The sequence below is a fragment of the Sorex araneus genome, chromosome 9, assembly GCF_027595985.1.
Source record: "Sorex araneus isolate mSorAra2 chromosome 9, mSorAra2.pri, whole genome shotgun sequence".
NCBI classification, from domain to species: Eukaryota; Metazoa; Chordata; class Mammalia; order Eulipotyphla; family Soricidae; genus Sorex; species Sorex araneus.
Genome location: NC_073310.1, coordinates 22,736,830 through 22,747,111, shown reverse-complemented (window position 1 = coordinate 22,747,111; position 10,282 = coordinate 22,736,830). Strand labels below are relative to the sequence as shown.

At 44.7% G+C, this 10,282-nt stretch overlaps 2 gene segments (V, D, J or C); both read right to left on the bottom strand.

The window, feature by feature from the left end:
- Nucleotides 1–284: 284 nt before the first annotated feature.
- Nucleotides 285–801, bottom strand: LOC129407145 (immunoglobulin lambda variable 3-21-like). The segment is given in 2 exon segments: nt 285–592; nt 756–801. Coding segments are annotated over 2 exon segments (354 nt in total).
- Nucleotides 802–9,546: 8,745 nt separating this feature from the next.
- On the bottom strand, nt 9,547–10,065 carry LOC129407144 (immunoglobulin lambda variable 3-9-like). The segment is given in 2 exon segments: nt 9,547–9,851; nt 10,020–10,065. Coding segments are annotated over 2 exon segments (351 nt in total).
- Nucleotides 10,066–10,282: the final 217 nt, after the last annotated feature.

Here is a 10,282-nt window from a genome sequence, read left to right as displayed (position 1 = left end):
CAGGGCTCAGGGGACCATATGGGAATCAGAGGACCAAACTAGGCCAGCTGCATGCAAGGCAAGGGCCTAACCTGCTGAATTATTGCTTTAGTCTTCAAGGGTTTTGTGTGTTGAAAAATAAATGAAGATCCAGGAGCACAGAGAACCAACTCTTGTTCGAGATCACGATCAAAGCAGGGAAGTTGCTTGACCCCCAGACCTCAGCTATTGAGCACAGTGAGCATGAGCACCGGGCCAGAACAGGAGGTTCTTGTCCCACTCCCCCAGTGTCTGTGCCACTGTGCTCACTGCACGCTGCCATCTATGGTACCAGCTGGTGCACAGTGATAGTCGGCCTCATCCTCAGCCTGGACTCCCGTGATGGTCAGGGTGGCCAGGTTGCCAGAGTTGGAGCCAGAGAAGCGGTCAGGGATCCCTGAGGGCCGGTTGTTATTAACATAGATGACCAGCACAGGGGCCTCGCCTGGCTTCTGCTGGTACCATTGAACAGCATATCTACCAATGTTGTTTCCCGAACAGGTCAACTTAGCCTCCCCTCCCAAGCTCACAGATAATGAGGGCGGCTGAATCAGCTTATACGAATATACAGAACCTGCAAAAGAGAAAGAGAGGACAGGTAAAAAAGAAAGTCAGTTCTGCCGAGACCCCCACCAGGGTGATGGGAATCCTACTCCAGTGCCCTGCTTAGCTCAGACTCAGGACCAGGATGGCTCTAAAGCACTAGGCCTGGGGCTGCTGTGAGCTGGACACATCACCTGTGCAGTGAGCCAGGAGGCCCAGGAGGAGCGGGGTCCAGGCCATGGTGAGGGGCTGGGATCCTGGCACCTGAGGCTGAACTCCTCCTGGTCCCCTCTTATCCCCTCAAGGAGAGAGCTGCTGGCTATGCAAATCAGCCAGGCTCAGGGCTGCTGCCTGGGGTCTGTGGCTGCAGAAAAGGGCCCAGACCCAAGGGACACAGGAAGGGAGAGGGCTGGGCATGCAATCCCCACCTGCTGCTTTGTGGCATCTCCCTGACACTTTTGTTTCTCTGTTATGTGAATTTTGTCTGCTTAGGAGGCAGTTTAGGGCATTGACATGTTGGCTTTTTTTTTTTTCAGAATAAATAATTTGATATATGGTATGAAGTGTTGGCTCAAATTACAAGGATTTCTCATTAAAATATTTTTTATGGTTGGTTTCCTTCAGTTTTTGGGAGAATCATATAATGATAAATGTCAACTTTATTACTTGATTCAACTAAATAATAGAGGATCCTTCTTGTTACCGGATACCAAAGGACATTAAAATATTCAACAGACTAGATAGCAAATATTCTCTGGACCAAAAAATTACTGATCTTGTGACGGGGAGATAATACATCAGGGAGGTGATTCCCTGTGCACGGCCTGCCCAGGTTGGATTCATCCCTGTCACCAAATATTGTCCAAGAGTGCAAAGTCAGAATTCCTGAGTATGGCCAGGAGTGGCTCTCTCTCTCTCTCTCTCTCTCTCTCTCTCTCTCTCTCTCTCTCTCTCACACACACACACACACAGAGATTCCCAGCACTATGTGTTTTTGGACTGAACATTACTGAGGACCGCTCTGGATTCCCCCTGCACCCTCTAGTGGCTGACCAATCTCTGATACCGCATGGTTTGATCTGCATCACAGTTCTTCAGGGTCTCTTTAGAATACATTACAGTTCCACAGTCCCTGAGCACCCCCCCCCCCATTTTCACCACAGGCCTTGCCACTTGCCACACAGCAAATTTCATATTCAAAAGGAGACAGTCAATGTGAAAAAGAAAGAAAGAAAGAAAGAAAGAAAGAAAGAAAGAAAGAAAGAAAGAAAGAAAGAAAGAAAGAAAGAAAGAAAGAAAGAAAGAAAGAAAGAAAGTAGAAAAATATGCTCATCAGTGTGAGGTGATAGGAAAAAATACCTTTTTCTTAGGTATGAGGTTGGTTATTAAACACCAGCACCCTGAAAATTCCAACTGTCTTGAGGTAGACCCCTTGTCCCCCTGACCCACCCCAGCTCCATTGGACCCTGTGATTCTTGGCTGCCCCCTAGTGGTCATTCAGTGCCTTGGGAGAGACTGGGAAGTCCTAGCAGGAAGTCCAGGAAGATTCAGATCACAGGACTCAGGGGCTGGTCACTACCTCTTGGGAGCATCCAGGGAGGAGGAGGAGTGAGCATTTTCTCTGTGGATCCTGGGCCTCATAGGCTCAGTTCTCAGAGAAATTGAAAATATGAATAAGGACACTTGAATAGACTTGGCAGGTGATGAGAGGACCCACTGCTTGGACCCAGAATTAGGATTATTAATATCATGGACAGGCCATTGAATTTGCACAGTTTTCACATGTGGAGCTGAAGCTTTCTAATTTTCATAAACATGATAGGCAGGAATGTATTCTCACATAATAGATGAACAATCGTTCAAATGCAGCTGTAGCACTGCCTAGGATGAAACAAATTTCTTTATAAAATGCAATGAGATATAAAGTTACAAAATCATTCATGATTGAGTTTCAGTCATAACTTGTTCCAACACCCAACCTTTCATCAGTGCACATTTCTACCTCCAATATTCCCAGTTTCCCTCCTTTACACCTTCTCTACCTTACCTCCAAATCTGCTCTATGGCAGACACATTCTGTCTGTTTGTCTGTCTGGCTTCTATATGTGTGTCTGTCTGATTTTATTTTAGGCACTGTGGTTTGCAATATTCTTACTGAAAAGGTATTGTGTATTTCTCTTTCTCTCTTTTCAGCACTTAGTTTTTGTTCAGAGTGATCATTTCCAACTATCATTGTCAAAGTGGTTCCTTCTCTGTCCTGACTGCATTCCCTCCTTTTTTGTCACAGGCTTTTTTCAGCCATTTCTCCTGGCTCTTTTTACTATGTCTTTGGGTATTATTCACACACTGTGTTGTTGTGTTAGGCTTTCTATATCCCCAAACTAGTGCCATCATTGTATGTTTGTCTGTGTCCCACTAACTCACTGACTCAGCATGATACTCTTCATGTCTATCCATGTCTCATCAAGTTTTATGACTTTGTTTTTCCTAACAACCATGGAATGTTCCGCTATGTTGATGCACCATTGCTTCTTTCTTTTCTATTTTACTTTTGAAATTTTATTTTGTTTTTATACAGTTTTTCATAATAATTGATTACATTCCATGTTCCAACACCAATCTACCACCATATCACCTTCCAACCACAATATTTCTAATTATACCACTCCAATTTTCAAAGCAGAACATAATAGTTTCCTTTGTATTGCCTATTATGAATAATCCTCTATAGATGATGCAAAAAAGTTTTTCTAGAGGAAATTGTGTGAAGATTATTTTATCACCTGGGAGACAGTAGCCCTTGTATAGAGTATGAAATGTGCAGGACTTGGGACTCGGTTTAGGACAAACTTGCCTCCTGATTTTGTTCTGGGGACAAATATGGTTGGGTGGCTACAGGGCCAAGGCACCTGGTGCTGGATGATGGAGCTAGTTCCCTGGGTTTCTCAGTGTTTCCTCCTCCCTGACACCTGTGCTGAGTGGCATGGACTGCTCAGAGTGTGTTCTCAGAGGAGCAGCAGTGTGGATGCCCTTGGATCTGACACAGTTGACAATCCTGAGTACGCCCTGTAGAGTTCTTCCTGAATGCGCCACTATACCATCTGGACCGGATGGCCCCTGAGGAGGAATAAGCTCTGGGGCTAAGAGCCCCTTAGGCGCCCTGTCCTGATGCTGGGCCAGTCTGTCAGCATAGGACCAGACACTCCTAGAGTCAGATATTGACAATGAGCTCTTGGTGACTACTAATCATAAGGGAATATCTCACCATAGGAGACATTGACCAAGACGAGTTAACTTGACTATTTTCTCAACTATTTTTTTCATTACATAGATTGATAGCCTTTGTTCTTTGAGAATTGCCAGCTTTCTCACCTCGTATATCTACTATATTGGTATGTAGCCCATGTGAATTTGATTCCCTTCTCCTCCATTCTCCCTCACTCCATTAACATGTACCACACATATTATTTTCCTTACAAAAGCATTGTTGTATCTGAATAAAGTCTCCAACTGACCATCAGTCATTAGTCTATCTTGTTATTACCAGATAAAAATTCAAGTCTGATTTTAAGAGCCATCAGCTTGAAACAGGAACAGGGACATTTATCTTCATGCCCTGCTTCAGTCAGGCTGTGGCTCCTGTAAGGTTCTGCTGAAGCTGCACTTGTATCAGTGTTCTCTTGCAGATCATGTGCTTGCTGACTGCAGAGCTATCTTTTGAGGTCATGAGGTCATGGGGAATCCTCACTTGCACTGGCTTATCCCCCAAGGCCTGCAGAGTCCACCTGCTTCTAGGTACTCCACATCCTGTTCTCACCAACATAGGTTTATAGTGTTGCAGATATATTTAGAAAACGATAGAGTGAGTTGTCCCCACACACCACAGCCTGGTGTGTGGAGGACAGGGAAGTGTCCCAGAGGATGTCCAGGCAGAAACAGATGGTTCTGGCCTTTTCTGCTTCTCAGTCAGCTGTAGTTAGTCTGGACCTTCAGCTTTATCACATGACAAGCCCCTCCCCTTTTCCCTCTACTCCCGTTCTCTTTCCTTCCCCTTTATCCCTCCCTCTGATCCATATTCCCCGGCCTCCTCTTTCCCTCTCTCTCCATACTCTCCACATCTTCTAATCTCTCCCCTACTCCATCCTGCCCTTCCCTTCTCTTCCCTATACTCAAGAGACAGACAAAATCACAGAAAATTCAGCCTCTTCCCCAACTATTAACATACATCATCTTAGTCAAGAAAACTTTTGATTAAAAAGTAACTGATCAATCCATTTTGATCTGACTTTTGTGCACGGTGTCAGGTCAAGGTCTAAGCCCATTTTTTTGCATGTGGTTGTCCAGTTGTGCCAGCACCATTTGTTAAAGAGACTTTCCTTGCTCCACTTCACATCTCTTGCTCCCTTATCGAAGATTAGATGGTCATACATTTGGGGTTGTGTATAGGGATATTCCACCCTGTTCCATTGGTCTATGGCTCTGCCTTTGTTCCAGTACCATGCTGTTTTAATTGTTACTGCTTTGTAGTAAAGTTTGAGGTTGGGGAGGGTGATGCCTCCCATCGTCTTTTTCCCAAGAATTGTTTTAGCTATCCTTGGACGTTTGTTGTTCCATATGAATTTTAGGATTGCTTGATCCATTTCTTTGAAGAATGCCATGGGTATCCTTATAGGGATTGCGTTGAATCTGTATAATGCTTTGGGGGGTATTGCCATTTTGAAAATGTTGATTCTCCCTATCCATGAGCAAGGTATATGTTTCCATTTTCTCATATCTCCAACTTTTAACATGTATCATCTTAGACAAGAAAACTCTCGTTAAAGAAGTAACTGATTTATCTAGTCCATTCTTGTCTGTCTTTTTGGTACATATCCCAGGAATCAAGAAAGCAGATGGCAATGGCAGAATGATTTGGAATGAAGTTATCTTGCAGGAGGTTAGTAGGAATAGTGGCTGGGGCCCATTTTTATGAAAGAGTTTGAAAATGTTGGATGGAGTGGGAGGATGCAGAATCAGAAAGGGCTCATTCTCATTGATCCACTGGGCCTTTACTGCTCAGATTGCTCTTTTGAAGTTTTCCACATAGGACAATAGACCAAGCCTTTCATCTGTTGCATGGGAGGAATAAAAGAGGGCCCCAGTAATGTATTATGGGGAAAAGTGTCTAAAATCTAAACCGGCCCAGAAGCAACGAAGACCTTTAACACAAAGGATCCATGTCAGGTATCCAGAAAGCCATTAAGATGCAGAATTCTCGGCATCTGAAGATATGGGAACGGATCCCAGAGAAGAGATGTAGCTGGACCCCAGAGGAGAAACTCTACCTCTGGTACAAAGGTCAAGAGAAGAATATCAGAAGAAGACCACCAACTGCTCCCAGCTGTCCTCCTTGGCAACCACCCTAGCAACAAACTGTGGAGTGGAGGCCGCAGTTTGGGAAAACTATATAAATGAACTTGGCAGAGGGAGACAAACACTTGCTTCCCGCATCTCCCTTCTGAATACGATGTGGACTTCATACTTTGACTCAGTTCCCTGTTCTGGGGAAATGATCCCTACATTTGTGCTTACAATGTGTACTGATGCTTGCCAATCTGGAGAAGCCCGTGGTTTCTCTTGAGCATGAAATATTATCCTCCTCTCACCTTCCCTCCCTTTATTAACCCAATAAACTTGTTTGACTTCACTAGTCATCACCTCCTAAAATTCTGTTCTGGGAAGGAAAGATGATGGACCCAAACACCTGGGTTAGATTAGGGCTGATTTCCTTTCCTGCAAAGAGAATTTCTGGCTTCAGGCTTGAGTCCATATTTCCCCAAGAAATCCAGTGGCTGAGATCATCTAACAGAATAGGCAGAAAAAGTGGACTCCAGGTGGAGCTGATGGGTGCCTTATGAGGCTGGTGGGCCATGAGTGTCCTTGTCATCCATGGGCTCATCACAGACTTTCATGATTCCTGATTTCCCCAGGTTTCCCCAGTGATGGAGGGAAGTAGAAAAGAGAGAGAAATACACTGTCTACTGACCAGCCTGGGGCCCGGTTCCTGTTTCTCCATTCCCCTGGTCCTTTGTTCACCATCCACCGATGTCTGGACTGGGGAGACGGTTCTCAGTCACCAAGTGCTTGTATCCCTGTTCAGACACAGTGCTTTTCCCCCCTGGAAACTCACAGGGTGGCACTGTCCAGCAGTTCTCCCTCCAGCAGACAGGGCAGTTGGCTCTTCTTCCCAGAAGGGTCTGACAGAGTGTCAGTCTGCTGCTTACACAAATTCTCTCCAAGTCACATGATTTCCAATTGTTTTTACAACTAAAAAAAATTTAAAAGATATGAATTAGAACTACTATGAGTCCAGTAAGCATAGCTATGCTTGGAGTATCACGCTTCACTCAAGTGAGAGAAGGAATCTGGAGTTTTGACCTCCGTCGACGATTGAGAATCGGGGATGCTGTCTTGTTGGCCAAAGTGTTGAAAATCTGATGGGCCATAAATGTAATGTGATTTGGAGATGACCGCCGGTCTAGACCCGTTACTGACTGGATTCCACTGGAGATCGTCAGACTTCTTCGTCAAGACTCTGAATGAACGGTTTGATGCTCTTCATGCTCCTAGAGTGAGAAGATGCCATAGGGCTACACTAACATGCGATAGGGATGAATAGAGACGTTACTGGCACCTGCTGGAGCAAATCAATGAACAATGGGATGGCAAGTGATACAAGTGATGAGTCCATTTAAATTCACTTCCATCACTTAGTTACTAAAATACTAAAATACAGAAACCCAAAACCGAGAGGCCGCTAAGTGTGGTCACTCGACCTCATACCTCTTCATCCTCAGCAATGGAAAACAAATTATCTAATGTTTCCTTTTCAGCAGGTCTGACTTTAGGGGAGAGACTCTCCAAACAATAATAGTGAGTTTTGTTGAAATATTGAATGCAATCAAAGTGAAAGTAAAGTGAAATTTATTAGTTACACAGGCAGGGGGGCTAAGGGTGGGGGGGCTAGGGGCGTGGGGGGATTAGGGATGTGGGGGTGTGGGGTGGAGCTATACTGGGATGCTTGGTGGTGGAATATGTGCACTGGTGAAGGGATGGGTATTCGAGCATTGTATAACTGAGATTTAAACCTGAAAACTTTGTAACTTTCCACATGGTGACTCAAAAAAATATTTTAAAAAATAAATAAAAAAATAAAAATAAATAAAAAATAAATAAATTCACTTCCATCATTGACAGGTAATAGGTTTTGTATAATAATTAGGAAGGAGATGAGATTGGTGGGTGACATTGTATTACAGAATTCATGTTTATGAGACCAGAGAATGTTTCCTTGAGATTCAAATGAATGACAATCGGGAGTTCACTGAAGAGGAATTCTGTTGCATTCTAGAAGAAAATAACATTGATAGTGTATTCATGAACCAATACTCATGATTACTCATGAAATTTATAATACATTTATATTGGTTTGATCCAGTTTTGCCACTAGTACAAATAATGATAGTTAATATGGAAGATAACAACTAACCACTTAAGTTATTAAGCTTTATTAAAAGAAAATGAGGCATTTTAATTTTTCTGTTTTGTTTTGGGACCATACCCACTAATGTTCAGGAACTATTCCTGGCTCTGTATCAGGTGTAGTGCTTAGAGAAGTTTAGGAGAACCGAAGTGGTTCTGGAGATCCGAACCTGAATGAACAGGGTGCAAGTCAAGAACCTTAACCCCTGTATTGCCTCTCTGGTCCCCAAAACTATTTTTTCCTTTAAATTCATATTTATTGGACAAATCAATGGCAGAAAAATTAATGGAAGACAAAGAATGAGAGAGTTTCAGTATAAAAATGTATGTGTAGGAGTTTGACAGTATAGTGGGTAGTGTGCTTGGCTTGCATGTGACCAACCCAGGTTTGATCCCTGGGATCCCATATGGTCCCCTGACAGTTGCCAGGAGTAATTCCTCAGCACAGAACCAGGAGTAGCCCCTGAGTATTGCTGGGTGTGGTCCCCAAAAGAAAAAATAAAGAAAAATGTATGAGAAATCAAATACAGTAAATTGGCCTGATATGGGAAAAAGATTTCCCCCCTTTTTGTCCTTCAAGAAGAAGAGGGACAAAAAGGCAGGGGAGGGGGAGTTTAAGTGATTAGGAAGAATCATTCAAGAGTGGGTATCAAGTAACTGTGACATTTGTTTGAACCAATATACATAAGACAGTGACATGAAAGTTTTAGAAACTTCTGATAAAAATTCTCAGCAAAAATCCAGGTGTCATAAATCTCAGTTCTAATTAGTGAGCACGTGACTGTATCCTGTGCTTTTCCTTCCAAGAAGTTCTTCTCTAACACTGAAAGACCTGCAGTCTCATCAAAGGACAAGACTAGAGGAATAACAATAAGGCAGAGGCCACTCAGAGTCAGAGACTGTCCTGGTGTCTGAATTCCCCTCACACAGCTGGGATGAGGAAGTGAAGAAACTACATCTGTGGCGGCTGCAGTACTGAACACGACGCAGCTGGAGGGACTCATGACCAGCAGGTGTTGACAAACGTTGAAGAACTCAAAACATCGAATTGAGGAACTCAGGACATCTAGGGTTTAAAAAGATGTTTTGTTTTTGTTTTTGTTTTTGCTTTTTTAAATTTTTAGGTTTGAGCCCCACTTGAATATGTTCAGGACTTACTCCTATTCTATATTCAGGGATCCCTTATGGTGGGGCTCAGGGGACCATATGGGAATCAGGGGATCAAACTAGGCCGGCTGCATGCAAGGAAAGAGCCTTACGCACTAAATTATTGCTCTAGTCCTCCAGGGTTTTGTGTTTGGAAGGATAAATGAAGATCCGGAGAACCAGCCTTTGTTTGAGTTCAGGATCAGAACAGGGAAGTTGCTTGACTCCCAGGCCTTAGCTATTGAGCACAGTGAGGGTGAGCATCAGGCCAGAGCAAGAGGTTCTTGTCTCACTTCCCCAGTGTCTGTGCCACTGTGCTCACTGCCAGGTGCCGTCAATGGTACCAGCTGCTGCACAGTAATAGTCGGCCTCATCCTCAGCCTGGACTCCCCTGATGGTCAGGGTGGCCAGGTTGCCAGAGTTGGAGCCAGAGAAGCGGTCAGGGATCCCCGAGGGCCGGTTGCTGTTAGACATGACGAGCACAGGGGCCTGGCCTGGCTTCTGCTGGTACCAGTAAGCAACTTTGCTTCCAATGTTGTTTCCCGCACAGGTCATCTTGGCCTCCCCTCCCGGTCTCACAGATAATGAGGGCGGCTGATTCACCTCATAGGAAGATACAGAACCTGCAAGAGAGAAGGAGAGGTCAGGTACCAAAGAAACTCAGTTCTGCTGAGAACCCCATCTTCATAACCATCCTTCAGGGTACATGAGTGCCCTGTTGAGCTCAGACTCAAGACCAGGATGGGCCCAGAGCACTGGGCCTGGGGCTGCTGTGAGCCTGGACACATCACCTGTGTAGTGAGCCAGGAGGCCCAGGAGGAGCGGGGTCCAGGCCATGGTGAGGGGCTGGGGTCCTGGCACCTGAGGCTGAACTCCTCCTGGTCCCCTCTTATCCCCTCAGGGAGAGAGCTGCTGGCTATGCAAATCAGCCAGGCTCAGGGCTGCTGCCTGGGGTCTGTGGCTGCAGAAAAGGCCCAGACCCAAGGGACACAGGGAGGTAGAGGGTTGGCCCAGTGTTCCTACCTGCCTCTTATTGACATTCCCTGACAATTTT